Raw genomic sequence first — 26,413 nt, 5'->3', positions numbered from 1 at the left:
TCCCGAGCAGTGTCGCATTCATTTCACCTTCCTCACTTTCTCCTTATTTCACCCTTCCCTTTCTGTCCGGCTCCTGGTTTCTGTATCTCGGCCGTATTGAAGCTCAAACAGAATGTGGGCCCATTTCCCTGTGCAGCACAGTGTCGGGGAGGGCTGCAGATTAAAAATCCTTCCCCTGGGTGCGCTCACCAGGCTGTTCAACACCGCTCGCCAAGGGAGATTCACCACATACATTCTCTTTTATGGCCCTTTCCTTATTCATCATAACACAGCTTCAATTTTATTAACTTCTCCAGCCAAGCATACATCTTTGCCTGTGCCATCAGTATTTTTCTCCCTCTTTCTATATCCATGCAGCAGGAGCCCTCTCCACCCACTTTCCCCCCGCGATGCTCATGACTCGCACGCATCCAACGCGGGTATTCGCTCGCATGTATACAGATTTAACACTGGGGATGGCTGAGTAAATGGACACATTTCGTTCCATCCGCGCTGGACTTTATCTTCTTGTTGGCTAAGTGTTGTCGCCCAGCTGTGCCTTGCCTCGAGCCTTGTCTACGGCCCAGCTGGCCTCCTGCACAAAATATGCTGAACATGGAAAAACAGATAGAGGGACGCATCGTAACTCCATTATAAGCAAACCGGAAAGAACAGAAGAAAAGAGAGAAAAATGAGCAAAGCTATGAAATATTGAATTCGGAACAAGACTCTCCTCTGAATATGAAACTAAAGTAAATAACAATGGCGATAATTATGTCATGTAAATTTCTTAGCCATGCATACATTAGGACATTCATTTCTTACGTGTAGTTAAAACTATGCTGGATAATTAGAAACAGTACCCTGACACCATGGTATTAAAAATGAAAAAGTGGACGTTTATGTGCATGCAATCTATTGAAAGACATCAATCACATATTGGAAAGTTTCCAATCTTAGGATACACTAGAGCACTTATATAACATTTTGCGTGACATCCAAATCAACACGTTTACAATGAGATCCACTCTTTTAATGCTGATGCTTTTGTTTTTCCCTTTTCCTAGGCTGTGAAAGTGAAACAAAGTTGAATTTCACTGCTCACACTCTTCCCTGTCATAAAAACAGGCATATGCCCTCAAACCAACAAAAAGGTGGCGTGGCAAGACCACTAAAACTGCTGTGATGACTGTAGTGAAGTGTACTCACCGTGGCTGAAAAAAGCAAAGAGTGGATGCAACGGATGCAACCACAGTCTCACGAGGACGGAGGCAGCGCGAGGGCCAGTGCAGCATGAAGAGCTTCAACGGAGGAGCTTCATTCACCTTAACAGTCATCAGAACTGTTAAGGTAGAAACTGCATGAAATTAAGGCACAGCTCACAAAGCAAGTGCTCTCGCCATGTTTGTACTCTTTTTAGCCAAGATACTGAATTATTCAGTATTGCAACCTAATAGTAAAAAAATGCCCAGTGCAAGTAATGCAAAATTAATACAGGGAGGGGGAGGAGTGTGTGTGTGTGTGTGTGTGTGTGTGTGTGTGTGTCAAATCTGTGATGGTACAGTATGACTTTCAGTGTCTTTAGCTGAACATGGTGACAGGGAAAATGGAAAACGCAAAACAATGTTCATCATATAGCACTGAAGAGCTATAGTGCTATATTAGGCATTTTTATCCCGGCTAACAACAAGACACAATGTGTATAATCTCCTGGCCTTTGTGTGATTACATAGAAAAAGGACTTAAATGTTTCTAATGAATTATTCATGTTTGGAGGTTTAGAAATGGGTTTCATATTACAAAGGAATTTATGTAGTTTATGTATCTGTATGTATGTATGCTCCTTACATCATTTAGCCAAATTGAGATAAACCCTTCCATGGTTAAATTGCAAATATGAGCATTACTTATTGAAATCAATTATAATAAAAATATGTCCGTAATGGTTAGTTAAGAAAGCAGAGGTAAGAAAAATAGCAACACCATCAGTATTTCTAATAAATGTAGGGAAGGACACCATAGGAAAAGAGTCATATTTCTCTTGCAGGTTTCCTAAATCATTCTGTTTTGGTTACTCACAAGATTTCTGAAATGTTGAACATTGAAATGAAACGTTAGATGATTTACATTTCACTTTGCTCATCTTCCAGTGTGTCCAGAACATTTCCAATGGAACACAACAGATTGCCGTTGCTTTTGGTGGCTGTAACTACATTATGCGTTATGCTAATGTTAACTAAGCCCCCTTTACTTTAGTTTTCCTGAGATAACATGGCAGTGGAGCTGCCTTTTTCAAATTCTCGTGTCTCAGACACATTTTAATGAGCATTACAAAACATTTGGCGTATGGAGACAGGTAAGTATACTGAGTGAAATGTTCTTACTGCATTATAACTCTAGTTCTGTTGTATATTATATTCTTTTCTTTTTTTTTTATATGCATGAGTCTCTAAATCTGAAGGTTCCTAAGTAGTTTTATTATTTATTTGTACACTATGTTTTTTAGACCTATATTTTGTGTAAAGCACTTTGATTTGTTTGAAAGCGCTAGATTAATTGATAGTGATTTCAATATCAGCTGGAAACTCTACCAATTTATTCAGACTGAAATATCCCAATGTTAGGATTCTGACATTGGACTAGATTCTGTAGAGTCAATCATGTCAGCCTCTTGGAATGTACTGTAATAACTTTATTGATTCTGGGACTTTTTATCCCGGGGTATCATCACGTCTGGATTGTGTGACTGGAAGCATTTTAGCATACTGATATTATTAGCACTGTGCAAAGTGCTGCACGGCTGCATCAACTAAGTCATCACAAGGAAAGTGTTTGTCCCCAACAAAATACCACGTCTTAGGTAAATGACAAGAGGCGGCAGCTGAACAGAAGCATGCCAAGTATTACACTCAGCTCCTCATTAAAGATTCATGAGTTGCCCGCAGATATCTTACTCTAAAAAAAAAAAAAGAACTCTACACAAAAGACACATTCGTCATCAAGGTGCTGTCCAGATCATAATGAGAAAAAAGCTACGGCAGAGGAGAATCTGTCGTCTTCAGTCGTCCCACCCTCGCCGTATGTTGTGGCTCCTGTCGACTACTTGCTGCTTAAGAAAGAGCCAATTTATTTTCCCAGAAGGATGGACCACTTGTGACATTTGGCAATAGAGCATCAGACGATTTATCCAGCTGTTCCAGACTCACACACACACACGCACACACACAAACACACACCCACACACACACCTAGCGAAAAATTGCTTTGTTCCAGTACAATACTGTATCAATTCTCCAAATAAATACTTCCATTGTTGCTCTCCTCTGTGATATTGCATTTGGTTGAATGACACCCACAATATTTACCATGCAGCCAGGAATTGTTTCTCAACGCTAGTCAAAGCAATGGGCTGTTTTTGCCAGGAGCTATTAGGGAATGATCCGTTTTGAGCATGAAAACATGGGCTTCAAGGGTGCCGATTTGAATCACAAAGTACGTATGAGAGGTTTCCAACTCACCACATTGTACTGACATGAGAGCTTGTCTACTCAGTGACGATGAGGCACAATTCCATTCCATTCATTTTGCACATTGGGAAATTGTCGAGCAAATTAGAAGTGTTTCAGCAGAGGCGCATTCAGTGTTCACAACAGAGCATCCGTCCCCTGCATAGGCACAGTTTTTCTTTTCTGTCTGCAAAACAATATAAGTTAAATAAGAGATGTGGCATCACATCACTATAATCACCATGCGGCAATCTCCTTAAGACCTTTTACAGACCAAAGAGTTGGCTTACATTGGTTTTCTTTGGGAAAGGCAGCAAAGCATGAGCAGTAAGGGGACAACAAATTAATGCATCTGCACCCCCAATTGTGCAGATACAAAAATATCCCACTGAGGACATTGTCAGGCATGCAGAAGAGTGTGCAGTGGAGTTGGTGCTCTGCCCTGATGGAGGGGTCACAGGGCCAAAAAAAAGAGCATAGAATCGGAAGAGAAGGCTATATGAATAATAAAAAGGGATTGTCGTGCCAGGCCTGCTGCATGCAAGTCTAATAAAATGCTTCCATTAGCAGAGCCATCCAGGTGTAACGTGGCCATGAAGGCTGGATATCCAAGCAGAGGGGAAGCGGTGGAACCTTGTTATGGGGCCAGCAAATCCAAGCCCACTCTACCAAACATTAATCCCTGCGATGGCTCAATAGACTCTTTATGGCTATGTGTGTATGTGGGCTTGTAGTTGTGTGTGTGTGTGTGTGTTTGTGTGTGTGTGTGTGCGTGTGCCTATGAGAAGGAGAGAAAGAGGCAAGTACAGTATGTGTGTGGCGCACTTGATTTGCACACAGACAGGCATCGTTGTCAGTGGGGGCTGAAGGCAGGCCTGCACATGCATGTGCTCCAATTTCCATACTTAGCTATAGGGCACTTTCTGATGTGATGTAATCACTTCACCATGGTAATGGAAATTGGATTTAATTTCCCCTTTTCGGCGGTTGCACGTCGGTTCACCCTTCGCCTCAGCTCGGAGGATAAAATTGACAGTAAATGATTCCTTGCTGACTGCCCCTTATCCAGCCCATAAACACTGATCTTATTTGTAGAGGCGGTAAAATTGTATAATTAAAAACAATAATTCACTACAGGTCGTTATCGTTGCTGCTAATTAAGCTGAGTTGACAGAGCAAGGTGTGTGTGGTGAGGTGGCAGTTACAGGAGATATATTGCTTTGTAGTCATTACGCTGACAATGTGGAGGGCATGTAGGAGTCACTTATCTTACTTGTGGCTTGTAGAGGAAGCTGCGAGAAGAATCAATAAAAAGTGAAGGACAGACTCAAAGCTCATAAACGCTGCCTTCATGTACGAAAAGAGAAACGTCCGTTTCAAACGATGTAACCATCACCGCCCACATACTTCAAGTTTCCTTCATGTAGGCATCGTTGTTAAGCAAATCCTCCACTAGAGGGCGGCGCATAATCGAGTTTCTGAGAACAACAACAATTGCGACGAATAAAGCCAAAGCAGATGCATTGTGAACGGCAGTGGTCCAACATGCCAACGCAAAAACTCTCTGGAAAAGGTCTTCCATTGTTGAAAATTCTTACTTGTGTCCTATGGTCGACACGCCTGAGCACTTGGCTACACTGCACCCCTTACATTTTTGGTGGTACTGCTCTGTTTCATCCGCATCCATGATACAAATTTGGACCAAATGAACATACAGAAGGGACCTTTTTGGTGTATGAATGTAACGTTGAGAATGAATGAGCCTTTATCCTCATGTTGGAAACCCTGAATTTATTTGTTTTCTCAGAGACCAAACTGCAGCAGCTTTACCATTGAAAATAACTGCAAAAAAACTCAACCTATAACAGCTCTCTCGCATTTACACTCACCCTTCAACGAGAAGCTAGACGTGCAATTTTGTAAATCCGCCCGGCAGATCAAAGTGCTGCCATGTTCTAATGGCTGCCACCCCTCCACCAGCCTCCTCTGTGGAAGAGCCCCATCAGCAGAGTTTGCCTCAGAAGAGCCAAGACAGCCTGATTAATCTTCTAATAGTTCCAGTGAAAGATAAAGACAGATACCGGAGACGCGGAGGAAGACGCAGAGAAAGCGGCAGCTCAGTTACAGTATCACGCTGTATGTTCCAGTGAAAAGAAGACAAGCAATGCGGAGAAGGCTGATGGAAATGACTATTCTTTGTCTCTGTTGTGATTCTTACACATTTTTGCCTTTGAAAGGAAAAGGCTCCTCTGAAAGATGGCTGCCTCTCTGCAGCGTCGTCTCCTGCCCTCCTGTCTCTCTTTGACAAACTCCTCAGTCTGCGTGACAGGATGATAATAACTAACAGATTCCATAAATATGTGAAACAAAGATCCGCTCGCAAGATGAAAAAGGGAAGTTAGTGTCGATTCTGTTTTGAGAAAGCGACACGTCCGTGTTGTCGTCTTTGAGAAGTTGGGGAAGAATTCGGAATGCAGACAAAATCGAAAGAAAGACCATGCTAAGAATGACAATTTCAGAACTCGCTGGAAGACTGAGCCATCACCTGAGTTCGGTTTGTCTGAACACAATGGACATGATGAGCGTTAAATCCTTTGCATTTACCTGAGCGACACAAAACATGATGTGCGTTTTACCTTTCCACAATAAAAGACGGGATACCGACACGCCAACAAGCCACCGAGTGAAAACTGTTTAATCCTTTCACATTAAAACGGCGGATTTCACAGTGCAAAGAATTTCTCTAAGTGAGAAACTCTTGTCGCAATCATCAATGTAGGTGTGTTCGCAAGCGCTTCCTGTCCATCTTGCACACTTGACGAAATACCACTTATGCAGAGGCCTCAGGCAATAAATATGCAAATGTATACACCACATAAGCACCTTCGCAACATCATAGAGTGAACGTGTGCACAGACAAGGTATATGAACAGCAGGCTATGAAAAATAACTGCTTTGGAAACATGCTTACACAGATTATTTTCCCTTTGGTAGCACTTACATTAATAAATATATATCGGGCACATGGAAAACAGGCATTATCCTTGTTTATAAAGCCTGCATTCCCATAATCATTTCTCGAGCTTGTGCCGGACGCCATCCATAATTACACCGTGAAGATGTGACAGGGAATATTTTTTGACATGATGTCACGGCTCCTCCTCTGGCACCTTGTGGTTGGAGATAGCGACAAAAGGACGGAGGGGACAGGCTGAGATTAAAGACTCGAGCAGCTATCAGGTATAGCTTTATTAAACGATGTTGGCGTGGGCACTGGCCTGACAGGATTTTTTGTACAAAGCGCCCACGTTTTTCTAGGAGCACATTTCGAGGGGTCCAGCAATTACATAAGCAGATGTCGGAGCTCCCGAGCAATGAACACAATATGACAACAGCTACAGCAGGTGTGTTTTGTGTGCACACCGGTGTTGGTGTCTCACGTATTGGGCTTTAACATGGCGGTTGCTGTGACTACAGGCTTCGGCAGGTCAGAATATGCTTCATTAAATCCTTGCAGTCGGTAAAGTCAGCTTATTTGTCCTGAAGCACCATCTTTTCTCCACATATTTCAAAGTTGTCTTGCCTTTCTGTCTCCTCTCACTTTTAGCTGACATTTTGAGAGACGTCTTCCACCGGCGCTGCATCAGGAGCAGGTTCCAGTGTCAGCACCTGATCCGTCAAACGGCACTAAATGATTTGCTTTTTCTGCCATAATGACCACCCTGTCAACACAAGCACTGTCTGTAACCTAGCGACAGGACGTGGGGCAGTTAAATCGTTTCTCTCCACTTACAGCCGATTTTTCATAATTCCGAGCACTACTCTCCTTTTCAACCAATTATCGCGACACTCTCGCAGTGAGTGGTACCACCTGGGTTAGAAAAACAACGTGATTGCGTTATTTTCCCTAAGCCTGGCGTCAGTCAGAAAACATTCACAGCATGACTGCTGCACCGCGGCTGACGGAGACTGAAAACTCAAGAGGAACAATGATGAAGGTGCACATTAGACTTTTGATTCCCAAATCGAGCTCCGGGTTTGAGTTACTGCCCCTGTCGCACTCAAGACGGCAGTATGGAGTGCTGCATTGAAAGGTCCCTCTACCTGACAAAGTGGAAAAACTGCTATGAGTGACTGTCAGCTTCTCAGTTTGTCTATGACAGCGTCTGTCTTCATTCAGCGCTCTTCAACTGGCTTAGGAACTGATTGGAAATGGCTCTTTTATTATACACCTTCCATAACTCCCCCTCTCATCAAAGCCCGGCCATCTTTTATCTGGAAGATGACGTTTCCATTAGGGTCTGCCAAACCTCTTACTGCCGCTCTGTGAGTTGTGGTGCAGAAGGGGAGAGCATTGTTAACCAACACAACAACAACAGGATCCCACTGGCTGGGAGCGTGCACGAGCCTCGGCCGTGGAAAAAGGCGGTTCATCAGATGACTGCTCACCCAGAACACACACACACACACACACACGCACACACACACACACACACACACACACACACACACACACACACACGAGCAGGCACATAGACACACAAGGTGTCTCTCTATCTCTTCCCCTCTCATTCTCTTACACACACACACACACACACACACACACACACACACACACACACACACACACACACACACACACACACACACACACACACACACACACACACACACACACACACACACACACACACACACACACAAATTCACAGATCTGACAGTCAGACAACAGAGACGCAGAAAAAAAAAAGAAAGAACTTGGCCAAAAGGGAGTGTGCCTGTCAGCTCTTCCTCACCAGTTTCAGTGTTTCATCAGAGGTATGAGAGGCCCATAAGATTCAGCTGCCAATCTGGCAACGCTTTCAGTCCCCAAACACAGAACTGCGGTTCTTTCAAACGCACACGCCTGATGCCTCCCTCCCATCGAAGTTACTGTCTTCATTAACTTTATCTCTAGACGCAGCTCACATTAGCAGTCAGGCCCTGCTTTCGGAATTCAGGATGGTTTCAAAGCACCGGGATACGCGAGCCCGGTGCTTCTTTCTGCCGCAATTTAGGGCCGTGTGCTGGCAAGGCCCCCGGTGACATTGTTGGTGCTAATGAGGACATGGCTGTGCCCGTTGTGTGTGGGTCGGCAGAGACACGCACTCTGGGAGTTTTAATTAGATCTACATTATCAGACTGTCTGTTCACACTCGCCCTATCAGCTACTGTTTGGATGCATCATTAATCATCAAGTGATCTCTGTGTATGAAGCATTTCATTGTGGGTAAACCTCACACCTCCCCCATAAATATCTAAATTGTAATTTCAATCCATCCTTATTTTCTGTTGATTTCATTTCTACCTTACTATTGTTTTTCCCATCTCCTGCCCTTCTCTGGATTTCCTCAGGTGGCTGGGGTAAAACACTCTTTCCTCCATTATGATCTCATCAGGCCCCACTCCTTGACCTTTGCGCTTTTGCTGTAAATGTCAGCTTTCTTTATGAGGCCTGTGATGAGTTTATTGAACAATTCACACTCACTGACACACACAAGGGCACACACACACAAGGGCACACACACACACACACACACATGTTCACGGCACACATTCATGCGCACACTACCACGGGATCCGTCCTTCACCGCCAACTATAACTCTGATTTCTAGGTGTCCACTGAAAATTCATTGTCCTCAGTCCTGGCAGGCAGAATACGAGCGGCTGCCCACCATCCTCGACAGAACCAGCACAAATAAATCAAGATTTCATGGGGAATGAAATGGCTTCCTGCAGAGCCTTATGCATGGATCAACCAGGTTTCACTGAAGGCCTGTCCTGTAATTGTAGTCATTGGCTATCTAAAACTTAAACAGGGTGCCCATTATGGGGATGGAAGGTGTGATGTAAAGCCCCACACTGGGCAGTAAAGTGCGGTAAAGTCCTGCCATATTGTTTGTGTCTCCTAATACGACAGTGTGAATCAAACAACGTGTCATAAAAACTGGGCCAACGCAAATCTCTGCGTTATGCTAGAGTACTGATCTGATCTGATGCTGCTCCTGACTCAGCGTTCTTTTCCGGAGCTGTGGTTTACAACAGGGGGAGTGATCGGGCCGGGTTGGCAAGCACTACTGCCATGATGATAAATGTTGTGCATTAGAACTGTCTGGATCTCTCTGTCCGGGCTGGACTGAGACTGTGCTTGGTGGAGCACAGAGCTGAGGGAGAGAAGAGGAAGCAGGTATTCCTAAACACTTGTTTTTTTTCTTGTGACGCTTGCTATAGCCCCACTATATCCCATTTGAATAAAGTACAATAAAAAAATAAAATAATAACATGTCTGTGGACTGTGCCTCACCCCCCCCCCCCCCCCCCCCCCCCCACGCTGGGTGTCTGCACAGACTTAGATGTTCCATTCACGCCTGATCTATCCGCTAAAAAAAGATGAAGCAGGAAAAAAAAAAGTCACACAGTGAATAACTTCCAACTGTGAGGGGGACAGACGCACTCATGCATGCACACTGCACACGGAGGGCTACAGAGGCAGCAGCAAATGGTCACACAGGTTTTGTAGAGCGGGCTGCACCTGACAACCTGTCATCAGCTCTCCTAAAACACAGAAAACAAAAGGGATAGGATATACAAATAGGGTGGACATGCACTCATGTGAGTGTGTGTGTGCTTATATCCTTTTCCAGGCTTAATCCTGCCACCTCCCTCATTTCATCTTATCCTCCTCATCCCTCTGTGCCAACATCAGGCTTTTCCTTTAATGAAATGTTTGGGTCCTTACACGGTCTTTATCTTTTCAGTTTTATCCTTTCTCTTTCCTCAAACTTATCTTCTGTCTGTCCCTCCTTCATTGTCTTTGGGCTCTTATCAGTCATCTTGCAGGGGAAGGTAATAGAAGGCCAACACGTTGAAGGAGGGCCGCACTGCTTTGTCATTTTGTTCTGTCGGACCCCCCTTTTGTCTTTTATTTTTGTTTGAGGCAGCAGACCTTATCAGGGAGATGGGAGCGAGATAAGGCCCCTGCGGTTCTTTGTGGTGAAATAATACGACAGACCGATAAGGCCTTGTGGGTGATGAGTTCGCTGCTGCTTCCCTCCTCCCACCACTGCGTCTGCCTCTTCCCAGGGTGTGCTGAGAAGTCCCCAGTGGGGCTGAGAGATATCAGCCCTCTCTGTCAGGTTCCACCTTTGATAAAAGGCCAACCCTCCACCTTTGACAGGCACAATTGTATGTTAGCGTTTGCTTATACAGTTGTGTAGCTTGTATTGCTGTCAAATGATTTGATGTTTCCATGTCTTTGTGACCTCTACCTGTCCTGTAACTGTGATTCCCACTGTTCGTCCACTAGCTCCTGCTGCCATTCACACCTGCAACATCCACCATTTTTTTTCCTTGTTGACCTTTTCCCTATAAGAACTAGTCTACAGCCCTCGGAGTGAGCTCATCCGGGCACCCTCCCTTTGCTTGCTGTCCCACATGCATAGCATCCAACCCAATGCCTTTCGCCGTGGGTGGTGGGCCCAAGTTGGGCAGCTCTGTTGAGTCCGACTGGGCCTTATGGGCCAAGATCCAACCACCAGATGCTTGCTGGTTAGCTCCACTCCCAGGTCTGTCTCCAGGAGGGGGCCCCAGTTTCCTTATTCCAGGCAAGGATACCACAATGCTACCCTATTCATCACTGATAGCCCAAATCACTCTTGATCTAACCCCTCCTCTGGTTTCCATTTGCCTTATTAGACCCTACGAGGGACCACTGCCCGAACAACACAGCTCCCAGAGTTCCCCGGGACACCTGAACCTCTCTGAGGTGGAGATTAACACGTTGAGGTGGAGATTAACAGAGGATAAATTTACCTTTTTGCTCAATTGAATTACAATAACTTTGGGCATTATTCATGTTTATTATGTTGCATTCTTGTTATATTTGTATTTGCTTTTGTTAACAGTCTTACTCTAAAAAGAGATAACGAGGAAGTGCAAACAATTAAAAAAAGGCAGAAAGTTTGTTCTGCACAGACACAAAACTTTCTTCCGCCATCTGTTTTACAACTGATGGAGTCACAGGTTCCTGGCTCATGCCATTACTTTTGCCTCTAATCTACAGCACCTATTAAGATTTCATGAAGTGGTAATGATTATACAATTACTTCCAGCTTGGAAATACCATAATAATGGCTGTGACGACCAAGGTTTTGTGGAGTTTATGGAGTGGATGTTTATGGATTAAAAAACCAACACACACACACAGACTCGCTGACTGGCTGCCTATCGATTTGTGTTGCTATTGACTAAAGGAGGGTGGTGGGCGACACTGCTGCTCAATAGTAGTTACATTTTCACATAAATAACAGCGACTTTCTGGCCTGTAATTGCCTTAGAAATGACTGAATGAATGAGAGTGGGCAGAGGCGGGCATCGAATTGATTACGAAGGTGGCTTTTTTAGGCTTCGGACAATACGAGCACATTCGAGTGACATCTCAAGTCCATTTCTCTTTATCTTAATCTGTTCTCTCAGCAAAGCTGTTTTAGTTTTGCACTTCATTGCCAACGCGTCTCTTAATCTTCCTCAGAGGTAAAGTCATACACAGTGGAGGAAACAATAAGCAACACCTGCATAAATAATAGTAACACTGAGCTATACAGTAGTGAATGCACCATTCTGCTTTCTACCTGATCAGACGTTATGATGCTTCAGCCCTGAAGGGAGATTACAACTTTGACTTTGAGTGTTAAGCTCAGCGTGGATCCTGCAGAGACACAGAATTCCCACAGCAATTTTCTACATCTTTTATAGCAGCTCCCTGTCAGACACAAGGCTATTTTGCCAAATGCACTGGTGAATTAAAGAGTTAAGGAAAAAGCAGATACTTCAAGCATAACTGATTTATTAGGCCAAGTGAAGGGAGGAGATGAAGAGAAGAAAATGAATTAGGCCTCAAATGCACTTTTAATTACTGTTGTCAAGGTGTTTGCGTTGCCCTTCTGGGAAAAGCAAACTGAACCATAACTCATTCCAGCTACTTAGAAGACCCACAGAATGAGCTATAAAGTTTAACACCTCTTCGACGGTGCAACATTTACTGCAACATAAACAAAACCCAGCCTTCCTCCTGCAACATCTCTCTCCTCCTCCGAGATGAGGCACCGATGCTGCAGGATCGGTAGACTGAGCAGAACGAGGCCACGGATCCAGGGGTGCTCCTCTCACCTCATGCGCTCACCTGAGGGACGGAGGGGGACAAAGGGAACAACACGTGCCTGTCTGTTTGATCTCCCGGTATGAGCTGCGCTGCACATCCAGACTGCTGACATGTCAAAGACTGTTTGCTCTGGCTTGAACGGCACTGCTGGCCTGTACCGCACAGCTCTTATTATACCAGGAGCAAAAGAGGCAGAGAAAATACTGCGTGCACTTAAACACACACAAAGCCTTTTCCCTTTGATGAGTCTGTGGAATAAGCTATCTATGACCAGAGGCTCCTTAACGGTGCTTTGCTGCAATGTGACTCTCTTACAGCCCGGAGACAAGCCATTGGGCCAGACTTCCCTAACAGCTGGGATGATGAAGAAAACACACAAGTCTTGCAATATTTAACTTAAATGTCAAGTGCTGCCCGGCGAATAGTCAGAGTTAAAATCCTGGTAAAGTCGGTTCTGAGTAATATCGACTGGTCACTATGGAGGATGTAGGCAGGGTCACTAAATCCATTATTCATAAACAGGGGACAAGAGGAGGATGAGTGTTTCTGCTGACAATATGGTTACTGTCCCTGAAGCCTGAGACGTTTTGTACGCGGTTACAGTTCCCCACCTCACCGGGCCCAGTCCAGATTGGTTTCAGTTGTGCCGATTTCCATACGTTCATACGATACGTCTTGCGTCTCAATCCGTAGCTTCCTGCTACTCATTTACTCTTAATGTTTTATGAGTCCGTGTGGTTTATTGGTGAAAGCAAACTGTAACAGTAGAGCGTTGTTTTTTCTTGTTCCTGGCAGATATGGAAAGATATTCCCCTTCAGCAGAAGAAACACCCCACAAAAAAAAATAAAAATTACTAAAATATAATAAATCAAGCTCTGAAATTAACTGAGCCAGACCCCCAACAGCATACAGCAATTCGCCCACTGTGCCATGCTGCAAAAATGTTTCCACAGCAGTACATAATTAAAAACAGCATGCTTGTAGGGTGGGATGGAAAGCACAAGGGGCTGGAGATGAGAGCAGTGCAGCAGTGAAAAAGGTAATTAAGTTGACCAGAACAAGGCGAGTTGTCTATTTAATATTTCATGCAGCCCAATACAAAGCACCGTGGAAAGCTCAACAACAGGGGCACAAACAACAATTATGGAATAATTAGCTGAGAAGCACCATGGAAGATTTTTCTTTGCCAGGGATATATATATATATATACAAGAGTAATTGTAATTTCAGACTAGGCCTGGTCCAAATCGACTTTGCTTTTTCTTAACCTTGGTATAGACCAGGCAGCTGACTTGGTGCACAGCGTGTGCTCATGTGTGAAGTGCATACATTTTCTATCTTTATGGGTCTTTTTTCAGAAAATCCTCTTCTATCAAAGAGATGCTTGAATGGTTCTCACTTTTTAAGTAAAGTAATTATACTTTAGCTATCGTACATTTTTCTCCCAAAAGAGGACAAAATCGTTTTTTTTTTTTTACTTATCCATAGATAAGTCTATGCTCTGACCCCCCTGCGTGGGCGTTTTCCACGGCAGCTGTTGAGATCTTTTCTGTTGCTCGTAGGCACACTGTCAGCATCTGTCGAGCATAAAGCTAAACACTATTCTTTTAACAAGAAACCCACACAGTGTGAATTAGTAACTTAAACTCATGCCTTTAAAAAGTTCAGAATTTGGAAGAAAATATTATGTTTTTAACTTTGTATTCCAATTTAACTTTGAATATCATTGGTAACAATGGAAGCTTGCAAGCTGGGGAAAAAAGTCCCCGCTTAGAAAGAGCAAACTGATTCGTGTAGCTTGCAAACATTAGTACAGATTTCCACTATACATTACTTTTCATCATTTTATCGCCTGCTGAGTCATTTCTGACTCCCACACACTGAGTAATGAGATTTTATATTAACCCATGATTTGAACAACATGGAGTCCAGAGAGTTCTGTCTACACACAGATATCAAACCAATCAATTTATCAGTACGTTGACAGTAGAAAACAAAGATTTGCGACCACTGGACAACATGTTACATTGACTTACTTTAATATCCAAGAGACATATATTAAAACTAATTATAATGACTAAACCCAACTATAAGCTACACCTGAACATCCCCTTACCTTACCACATGCCTTGACCTTAAAATTTAATCCATCTACATTATGGGGACAATGATTTACGTTATAGGGTCTTTTTGTCCCCATAAGAAAGACACAAGCGTGGGTCCCCACAACGTGAGTAAGTCCTACCACAGAGTGAATGTGGAGAAAAAGCACTCCATATGGGTTAGATGGGAGACTCAGTACTTCTGCTCACTGTAATGGAGCGAGAAAGAGTGAGACTATTTTTATCCCTCCCTGAGGCCTGGGGCAGCTGTGTCAAAAGTCAACAACTATAGTGACTCCGTGCTACACTGCTCCACTCCCAAAACACACAAACTCAATCTCTTCTGCATACAAACCCATATATGCACTGTCATACTGGGATTTGACTTTTGATATAAAAATGAATAGACGGTAGATTAAAGAATTCAGAAAACGCGGATGAGGTCAAATGGGCTCTTTTTTTTTTACAGGAGCACGTCCAACTGGGATGTAGGTGAGAGCGCTGGGCCAATACAAACTGAATTCAACCCTTGAACTGCAATAACAAATACACAGAATGTCAATGCCGTTAACCTTGTAACCCAGCAAACGGCGAACATGCCTCACAGTGTAACATCGACGGAGAAATCAAATTTGCCCCACGTTAGCAATGGCAATATTGCTCTGTATGAGACAAGCCCATAACGTATTGATGTACAGCTTTGGGAATGACAAGCTGTACTCACTGTGATTTGTTACACTAATAAAAGTGAAGGTACATTATTGTCCTGCCCTCTCAAATACACATACACACAAATCGTCCTCTCCCGCGCTCTCTTTCGCGCACGCACACACACACACACACACACACACACGCGCGCTCACACACACACACACACGCGCACACACACGCACACACGCACACCCTCATTCCTCTTCATGGACCACTTGGCTTTGTAGTGGCAAAGAGCTTGAACAAATTGAGAAATGATTGGAATTGAAAGATGAGTAATGGTGATTCTAGCGCTGTCCCTTCTCAATATGGAGATGATGAGATTTGATTCTTTGAGGTCAGGTACATCATCCGAGCCGAGCGGCTGCCCCGTCTATGACTAAAAGAGGTAGGAGGCCATTTACTCTCGCACACAGGCTTTTGCCACAATCGGTCACGGCTGACATTAAATCAATGCTTTATTTACCAGCCCCGTTACCATACTATTACCACCATTCATCGCCACTTAAACAATTTCAGCTCAAATTCTGTATCTTAACCATGTGAGGAGCGTGGAAATACGTTAAAGCAGTATTATCCTGTCTCGGTGCCGTCTCCTCCCTTGCTCGTGCATGTGTGACTGAATCAACAGTGAGGGACTAAATGAGGTCAGTGAACCCCCCCATTCTTTCCTTCAACTGCTGCGTCCACATCATGGTCAGCGATTAACTCACCATCACAGCGCCATTAGCCGAGCTTTGCCTCACAATGTATCGCAAACTGCCAAACATGCTAACTTGCAAATGGCAGTTCCGGTGTCACTGGCACAAGGAGGAGAGAGCAGGGGAAGAGGGGAATGACATCTGGTCGGGGGGGTTGTAACATAGTTTGTTTATATGCATTGTTGACACAAATCCAGCTATGATAACTAGTATTCTTTCTTTGATTAACTGATCCCACAAAAGGAGAATAGAGAGGGCAATATCATTTCCATTTAATAAATTCAATTAAAAGAAAAATATATAATACACTTGGGCATCTTCCTATCCACAGCACTCTACTGATTATCCTCAAATTACATTCCCCGTTCCTCTCCGATTGTTTTTGACGGAAGGTTTGGCAGCTGTGTGGCTGTCTTTAGAAATCCTCCCGGTGAGCCGGTGGAGATACTTCAGAAGGAAGAGTGACTTGTGTCAGCACAAACCACGGAAAGTCAAATCATTTGTCAGGTGGATGTGTTTACTCCTACCCCTTTGCTCATTAGAGTTTGACAGTTCTAAGATGAACAATTGAAACGAGAGCAAATCCAAATTTGGACACCGTGTCTTTAATATCAAAATACTTCGGCTCAGATTTTCCTCATCAGGGCTTGTCATATTTTTTGTAAAAACGCAAGCGGACACCGTGTGCATGGGGAGTCTTGCACATTTCTTAATGTCAAAATCGGTGACATTTTTCTCAGTTTGATCTTTTTGGTTTTGATCTATTTTGTCCCATCAGTCTCCAACAGTCTGGATAACTAATGGTTGAGTTTTGACCAAATTGACCCGAGATGCGATATTGTGATTTGAAATTGGAAATAAAATGCTGTGTTTCATTTTGATCCAGCTTAAAAAAACAATGTTATCACCATGGAACTAAAACTACCCTCCTATTCCCATACTGGTATTGTTGCCATAGCAACAGCTGATGATACATTTTGCGGAAAAAAGTCGATTTCCAAACAGCACTGTGGCAACTGTTAAAATACGATAACCATCCAACAAATTTTGGAGGGTTATCCCTATTTTGAAAACATTTAAATAAAATTGCTTTAGAATAAATGAGGTTTTATCTGCACAGACATAGGCTAACACAAGCATGTTTTTTTGTTGCATTACTTTTCTATTCATAGTAGATATGAAAAAAGACATTGTAAAAATAATAATATTGTATTTGTCATTCTCCTTAAAGGCTAATGACTGATTGATGTGCCGTGACTAAGCAAGCAACACAGGAGAGGTGTACACCAGTGATTCCCGGGGTCATTACATACAAGTCTGTTCTATGTCTGTGTGCAGAGCGTGCACAGGAGGTAATTACTGGGTCAGACACCTACACATGAGCAGTTGCAGGTGCTTTAATAAGAGTATTGGGGATAGCGTGACACGAGTTCTCTTCTCCGGAGACCTGCAGCACCTCTCCCAGGTAACAATCTCACCCGCAGCATCAAACCTCCCTGAACAATATTCACTTAATGAAGCACGCAATGGTGCATAATCTGAGCCCCAGCAGTGAGGTGAATTACCTCCACCAAAAAAAAAGTAAAACACAAAGATGACATTATCTTACTGGGAAGTGGAGATAGTCAGACAGTGGGGTTGGTAGTCTCATTCTCCAGCCATTTCGCATGATTAATAGGGGAGAGAGCAGGAGTTGAAACTGCAATTAAAGGTGTCTTCCATCAGAAGGAGAACCCCCTTTCTGGTAGTCAGCTAAAGGAGGACCGAGGGGAGCAATGCTCCACCACATAAGTCATTATTTCTCCACCATTCTCTCTGCTCTATGGAATACATTAACTTCACACTGTGTCTGTGTCTAAGCCAGAGTGCCTTCCTTGCTTATTTTTTTTTTTAAGGGCTGCATGCAATTAGAAGAGGGGAAAGAAGAAAGTGTTGGGAATGGTCCCCAACCCCCACACAGAGATTGAGTGGAGGCAGAAAACAAGCTCAGTGGGCCCCTCGGGGCCCCACCTGAGACTGAGGTGAGCGTCTGATAGTCACTGTCACCGCTGCTCATTGACAACAAAAGAGGAAGAAAACAACTGCAAAGCCTCCATCGCAGAGTAAATGGCTTCTTGAAAATGTGCAGATAGATTTCCAATAACAGCAGTTGTTTGTGTGGGAAAAAAATAAATAATATTTCCTTTGTAGGGGAAAAAATACCTTAACGGCATCAAAGTGCAACCTACCTCTACTTTAATATTCTGTATGGAGATGTTCCAGGTATTACACGGTATACTGTGTATTACAGAGAAGCTACTGAACACCCCCATCTTAAAAACTAACTTTGTTCCAATTCTCCTTCTGCGTGGATTACCCTACTGCCGAGACCAACTAAGGATCATTACATCCATAATTCCCTGTTTTGCATAATGTCATTGTGAATTTTTCCCCAGGATTTAACTTTAAGTAATAGTGCAATTAATTTCATATATGTACATACTTTGCCAGGGTTCACTTAAGGCCAGGTCTTATGTCCTTGTTCCAATAGCCTCATGAATATGCTTCACCTTAGCAAAATTGAAAAGGCATTGTGGAGAATTGTAAATTGGAGAAACAGCAGAAACATTATTATGAATCTAGTCCTGCTTCCATGTGCGCTACAGTAATGAGCCCGAGGAAAGTGATTGCCGTACATTTGATGGTTCGCTGACTTCACAGTCATTGTCTTTATCTGTGATAGAGATGGAGAAGTGGGGAAGGATCACAATTCCTTTGAGGTGCATTTAAATCATAGTCTCCACATATTACTCGGAAAATTCCCTCTTGAGAGTGTGAGCTGAGATGGCGTCCTTCAAGCCCTGCTGGGTTTCCTGTCATCATGAAATGGGAGCAGGAGATTAGGAGGGGGGGTAAGGGATGTAGAGGATGAAGAATGAGGGGGGTAAATACTGAAATCTGGTCTAATCCCATCTCATACAGCTGAAGATACACTCCTCCTAAGACATTTATGCTCAGAGCTGAGGTAAATGAAAGGAATCAGGGGAATACTACTGGGACTCAGCTGTATAAAACATTGTTAGCAAAGTATGCATCTCTGAATGAATTAACAACTCCATAAATTGGTTTTTACATATTCAATAATGTAAATCAACAGTCTGTCACACTCATTTAATACATTTACTTAAGGAAATAGGACAATTTGGCCACTGTGAGTGAAACTAACTGGCTCCCAATGCCACGCTATAGCAAATTAGGCCTCAGAGTGATTATATTATAATAATATGCCATATTACTGCGTGATCCGCTCAGGGTACAGTTCAACCAAATAAGGTTTTTCGCAGGTGACTAGCTGAGTGCTGCTACTCTTGCATAATAAAAACGCATCAAAGTAGCAATTTTGCACAGCTCATTGTGTTTAATGGAGTGCTGTAAAACACGTCCTTTCCAGTGTAATTAATGAGGAGAAGACAGAGGCGTGAAACACATATCTAGAGGGTTTTCATCATAAGTATTCCAATTTCATAATGTATTGTGATTTCATTTTCTGCAATTTTTTCTATTTGGATAGAGCACGCAGCTTAGGAAATACCCCTTACTTCAACTGAGTGTTTCCATCAGTTATATTATACTAAGTCTGTTAAAAAACACATTAGAAACAATACATTTAATACAATACCATTATTCTCGTCGGCTTTACACTCGACATGTCTATTATTGTTGATAATTTAATTAATTGTAATTCACCATATCAGGCTGACGCAGAAGTTCACGGTTGCTGATCTCCATCATGGTGGCGATATTCATAGAATCACTTCCTCTTTAGCAATTTGTCGCCAAAGTAAAAGCACAGTGTGTTTTGTCGGTGCAATGGTTTATGACATGCAGAATTACAGAGCTTTTAGTTTGAAAAGGTGACGATTGTGCCTATTGTGTGACACCTTTCATGTCTGAAAAAATAAACGCAGTTTAAGTAAATTATTCAAACTTAAATGTAAGCCTCACACTTGAACAGTAATTGAATTTATGAAAAACCTTGACTCTAAAATAGTCACTGCAGATAAACCAGGTAGGATAAAAATTATAATGCACAGAACCTAAATCTTTGTCTGCATTTCCATCAAACGATCCCGTTGCTCATCTTCAATAACCGGATGTGCAATAATCAAGAGCATGACCCTCCATCTCTCCGTGGCCTCCCCTGTCTCTTTAAAACTCAAATTCTCTCATGCTTCTCTCACTTTCTAATGAAATGCAACATTTCACAAAGCCCCGGGATTAATGCAAGGAAATAAATAAATAAGCGGAGGCATTCAGAGTGACTGCTGATGCGAGAGGAGCGGGGATTCTCACAACCCACTGCCCCTGCTGTATAAGAACATGCCTTATCAACATTTTTCTCCCACTAAAATGTCAATTGAATGCTACACATTCCATCAACGAGGCTGCGAGTGTATCTGCCGTAAGCCGCATGATCTCGCAGCCTCGTTATTCCGTGCGAGACTCCCCCCTTCTCTCAGCTCACCTGACTGTGTGGCTCAGGTCTCTCACCTCTAACATCCATCTCTAGTAAAACATAGAGCCACGGCACACAGGCTCCGACTGTAGGAGATGTCTCATTAGGAGACAGTGTGAACGATGTCTTTCCCCGGCAAGACTCTCTTTGTGTATCGAGAAATGATATGTTGTAACTATGGGCCTTAAGGGGTTTTACATGCTCCAGCTGCAGAGCTGTGCAGCAGGTACAAACAACAGTGTTTACCTCCAGCGACAAGGGACTGAATAGCTACATGATATTTGAATGAATTGCAAGAGGTTGTGAGCCATTCAGGAATAAGTCTGCATGATGTTTAAGCAAAGGAGCACATTTGTATGTGTATTAATTCAACACTGCGTTGGGATGAGCCCTGCTGAGCCATTTTATTAAAAGCAGCAAATCGTCGGAGAAGATGTTTTTTCCATCACTCACATGTAATTACTGTATAAAGCAAATCTCGCCTGTTTCATCTCTGCTGAGGTGTTTTCGTGCAGGTGAAAAAGAGCCGAGGAAGCACACTGGGGTTGCAGTGGAACATGTGCACATCTCAGTGAGCACATCTGTCCCTTTACACCGACACTCCGCTTTATGGGCTTTTGAGCATCTTGTCCGTCTCCCTTTGTGGCGATTGCTGGTGAATGTTGTGCATGAAAAATTATGTATCGTTTTTTTAAGGGGCCGGTCACTCCTAAATTAAAAATAAGGGGGAAAAAAATATCATTTAGCCCTGAGGCTTGGAGGGGAAGAGAGAAATTGGCAAAAAAATAAAATCACACAGAACAGAGTATGGAGGTGTCTCATAAGAAAAACATCACGGCTGCTGTGTGTCCTCAGGACAGCCCTACTTATGTCACTGCATGCTTACTGTATGTGCGAATCGCAGTGTGTGGGCAGCTGGGGTTGAGGCAAACTTCAAGACCAATCTCATGTCTTTTTTGTGTGTATGTGTGTGTTTGCTGTAGCTTTGTGTGTGTATATATATGTGTGCAGTGTTGCTGTATGCTCCTGGCCAGCGTCAGATCTTTTGTCAGTAAATGGGTGCTAGCAAGAGGGAGGCCATGTGGTCGCCAGCAGAATTATGTCCAGGTCAGAGATGCACTGTACACAACCAAACCTTATTACCCCACCATTACCCTCAGCTCCAGTTGCACAAACACAGCATCTGTAACATGTAGGCAAGAGGAGGTGAGAAAGCTACCTTTTACCTCACACAGTAATAATGTACTGCTGGTCATACGTGTTGTACTTGGGCCATTAAACGGTGACTTCCTCCTTCTCTTGTGGTAATAGAATTCACCATCACTATTTAAACCCCCGAAAACTTGCCTTCAAACTTCAAGTTTTTCTCTTTAATCTCAAATTTGTGTGACTAAATAAGCAACGGAAACCTTTTTAGACGCCAGGCACTAAAAATATCTGCTTCATCGGGACTGTGCTGGTGTGGTTTGATCGAAATTGATTGACAACAACCACACAAACCCACCAACTGTCACTAGATTCTAATTTAAATGCTTCCAGATCCGCAAGCGAATGACATCATGTTTCCCACTGATCCCCGCCCACCTGCAATCAGTGTGAAAAGCACAGAAAGAAAAAAAAACAACAACACAGAAATGTGAAATAAACAAAACAGTTCTATCTTTGGCAGGAAAATACTATCTTTCTTTCATTACTCATAAAAGCTGATTGAGAAAATAAGATGACAACCACACTACTGTGATTTCATTTGGTGTTTTCAAACTAAAACGACCTCCGTCCACCGGAGGGTTTTGGGCCCGAATCAGTTTCAATCCCAATCCGCAATAAATGCATATCACATGACCAATCACCTACAATAGGCATAAACAGAAAGGTATGCACGGGCTGGTGTACACAGGTATCGCTCTAATAATAGCTTATCTCCTATGCATGTAAGCAGCCGTATTATTGTAAAATGCTGAATTTAATTGCACAACAGCTGTTGGCAAGGACAACAAAGTCAGCCACGCTTGTAATTGATTATCCATGCTAGGTTCTACATTGGTAACCGAGGCTAATGCCAGTTGTTTTCTTCCAAAAGGGGGTCATGTGATTGGAGCTTGACAAATCAGCGAAGTCAATGTTGTGACCGACGAGGCCAAATCAGCAGGTGGTTGCGAGTTTCTGTGTGATCATTTCTAAACATCTTAGTTTCTGTCAATTCAGACTGAAATGCAGCCCTGAAGTTTTCATATTAAAACAGGGCCAGCAGTGTTATACTTAAACTCCAGAGTCGTGTGAACGCTAGGCATATCCGTACCAAAGTTGATGCATTGTATGTAGCCAGGATGAAGCCTATTCTCAGGGGCTTTCACCCTAACGTGTGTCCTGTGTATTATTTGGTGTGCTGCACTTGAAAAGCATATTCTCCACTTACGATGTGGAGCTTCAAGAAGTCTCCGAGACCAGAGGAGCTGTCCACCCTCACCAGGACAGCATCCTTCAGGTGCGTGCTGAAACCGATGGCTAGCCGGTCCGCCCTCGTGCTGGGACGGTCATTTGGCGGCCACGTGTATGTGATCAGTCCACCATCTCGCCCGAATATGTACGTTGTTCCCGCTAGAAAGAGAGAAAAAAAAAGAAGAGGTTAACAGTGTACTCCTCTTTAAAATTGTGTACCTGAGGTGAACCACTGACTGTCAACATAAACATTATTAACACAGCAAAGCCGGAATCAGTTCCATGTGTACAGAGCACGTCAGTCTGGAGTGTTATATTGTGCTGAGTAATGACTTTGCAAAGCGCCGAGCAACATATCACTCTCCAACAGCTCTCAGCCCTGTCTGGGAGTTTAAGTACACTCATGTCAATTCATGAGCACGGGAAAATTCAGCAGGAATGAGGGAGGCAGGAACCACTTTCCTCATAATGCTGCACAATTACTCAGTTTTACTGCCACTGCCTGCGTCACCTCTAGAGGGAAGAGGTACAAGTGAGCACCGGGCGAGTGTGCAGCCGTGTCCCCGGTGCCCAGGTAACCAGCATGCCAGCAGCGGGCACCTCCTCGGCTCTCGCGCTTCATTAGCAGCCTCAAAGGCAGACACAGCCGGCAGCGTTATTGACTGACTGGTCCAATTATGCCCTTCTTTTGACCTCCAAACCAGCCCTTGCCTGTCTCGCCGCATTACCCCGTTGTCTTTAGAAGCTGTATGAAAGGTCTGAACATGACCTGGTAGATGGGAGAGTGGTTCTAATTACCTAGCTATTCAGTGCGGAGAAGCCTCGCGGCAATTTGCCAGTGACCTAGTCAAATTGATGGTTAGAGATAAGTCCTCGTCTAATGAAGGCAGCGGTGTATTAAAAAGGGGGAATGCGTCCGCGTGTACAAGTGTCAGGTTTTGATGCCAAGCATCCAGCACTTCAGCATTTGAGAGCTGTCAGACTCGTCTCAATCAAATAAAGTCCTATTTCTGCCCAATTAGAAAGCTTCATTAGTGTGCATTGGTTTTTCTAAGACATAGAGAAGTATGGTCGTGGATGAATATAAGTATTTTTATGCGGGCGGGCGTGCGTGCGTGTGTGTGTGCAAGTGGGAACGAGCGAGTATGTGATTGGGAAATAAATGTCTGCGAGAAAGCCTGAAAATGAATGCAGCTGTCAGATTAGCATAAAAACAGCTATCTTCATGAAAAATTAGACAAGGCGCTCTGCTAGTGTGCTATGCATTTACGTGGTGTGTGTGTGAGTGAAGAGGAGAAACAGGGAGTGCGAGAGAGAGAGAGAGAAAGAAAGAGACAGTGTGTTAATATTCATAGGGGCAAGGAGTTAAACAGCCTTAGCCTGAACAATAGATTATAAATCATTCTGACTGTAATTCCAATATTTTCTTGTAAACCAGTTCACAAGGATATAAAACTATCGATAAATTTCGCATTTATTTATATATTTCTCCTGTTTTCTCCCCCCCCCCTAGCTTTTCTTCGCAGTGCGGTGATTAAAGTGTGTCGCTCTCCTCTCAAGTTCCCATTCTCATTCCCTTATTTTGAGTCAATACACACTGTCGACCATTAGCTAAAAAGAATTGCATCATTAATTAACAATAATGTGATTAACAAACTATGTTGGGACACGCAAATCTATGGTGGGATTTATTGTTTTCATAAAGCATAACTCGCATTCGTAAAAACCTAATGAAATAACACTGTAAGCGTTCTTGTTCTCCTAATGGATAAACTGTTATGAAGCTTGATGACTTGTACAAAGGAAAAGACATTATGCGTAATAAATTTCGCCAGGCGGGCATCATTTCTTTTTCATGAAGTGTGGAGGCTACTGCTGAAAAAGAAAACCTTCATGTTCCAGTAATGCATATCTTATGTTGGCCCCTTCAAAGACCAATCTCCATTTCATGTAGCTGGACTGTTGTCACTGTCTCTGAGTCCCCCCCCCCCCCCCCCCCCCCCCCCCCCCCAAGCCACCAAACACTTGCTCCATGCTCCAGCTTATTATAATTAAGCTCTTTTAAACCATGTCACTGTTGGAACTCACTGGGCCCTTAAGCGTCCATTTCCCCCTCTGTCTATTCATACGATTTGACACCCACTTTATTCCACTGACAGCTTATTTACTGTTGGTGACCTCCCAAAAAAAAAAAAAAGAAGAAGAAGCATCATCTAAAGATTGCTCATTTCAGTGGACTTGCTGTGCAGATGTGGCTTGTGTCACCCTTAAGCTAAATGGATAAATGGCAAGACCCGCGTGTCAAGGCACCAAAGGTCAACAACTACTCTGTGACATTCCGATTACATAAACGCCTCCAAAGACAGAGTCAGAGAGTGCAGATAATAAGGTTACCGACATGTTGCGAAGCAGCCCGAAAATCTGAGACTGTGAGACTAGTGGAAAAACAACTCCTTGAGGGACTGGTGAGGATTAGGCTACATGAGGAAACATGGCTAATGCACACCTACACTGCTCTGCAGTGGCATGAAATCAGCAGACACATGCCTGTGAATCTCCACTGGTGGGAGTAATTATGCACCGGCTCCATATTTGTTATTTGTTCGCTCCCCTGGGACACGGGGGCCTGATATGGATCTGTTGTAGTCATTAGATACAGTTGTGTCCTGGAAATACTTGCCTGTTTGTTGTCTCTTTAATTTGACAAGAGTTTCAGTTTATTCCCTATTCACCCAGCGCCTAATAAAAAAAATGAAAAAAAACAAATGAAAGATCTAGGTGCAATGAGCGGGTATTGAGATGCAAGGTGCTCGGAGGTGCAGGACTACACGGTGCACCCCCTGCGAAACAGGATGGAATTAAGATTTCCTTGCTGCACGTTCCCTCCCACATGCATTTGCATCTTCTTCGTTCGGATGCATTTCCCCAGAGAGAGGTCGCGGTGCAGAAGCCGAGAGGCGACGTCTTTTTCGTGCAGGTATAGTGGTGTCTTACTCGAGAGTATTACAGCCAATCAGACCTTCAGGATCAACTCCTTAAACACAAGCCTCCCTTATTTAAGGATAATGAATCAATCTGCCCTGGTGTTGGACTACATTGAGGACTGGCTTGCATCGGTTCACATCGCAGAAGATAAACATTGGCAGACGCCGGGCTTTCATTAAAAATGTAGCACCGTCCCAGGAGTTCCCCAGCGTTTGGCCAAAGAGGTGTGTGGGATAGCAGACTGTAGGCTTTAGTAAACATGGCCGGTGCGTAAGAGGCCTCTTGGCACCGGCT

The 26,413-nt window shown here is 43.5% G+C and overlaps 1 protein-coding gene across 36 annotated transcripts in view; it reads right to left on the bottom strand.

The window, feature by feature from the left end:
* The window catches only part of LOC117775055 (neurexin-1a-like), a 256,387-nt gene that overhangs the window by 63,704 nt on the left and 166,270 nt on the right, over window positions 1-26,413 (bottom strand). For all 36 annotated transcript variants that reach the window (XM_034607836.1, XM_034607843.1, XM_034607857.1 and 33 more), the window contains one exon: window positions 23,112-23,293. In XM_034607836.1, coding sequence (XP_034463727.1) covers window positions 23,112-23,293 — 182 coding nt within the window. The remainder of the gene's footprint in view (window positions 1-23,111; window positions 23,294-26,413) is intronic.

The sequence above is a fragment of the Hippoglossus hippoglossus genome, chromosome 15 (genome assembly GCF_009819705.1).
Source record: "Hippoglossus hippoglossus isolate fHipHip1 chromosome 15, fHipHip1.pri, whole genome shotgun sequence".
In the NCBI taxonomy this organism is placed as follows: Eukaryota; Metazoa; Chordata; class Actinopteri; order Pleuronectiformes; family Pleuronectidae; genus Hippoglossus; species Hippoglossus hippoglossus.
The sequence above is the reverse complement of the archived record's forward strand: the minus strand, read 5'-3'. Positions and strand labels throughout refer to the sequence as shown.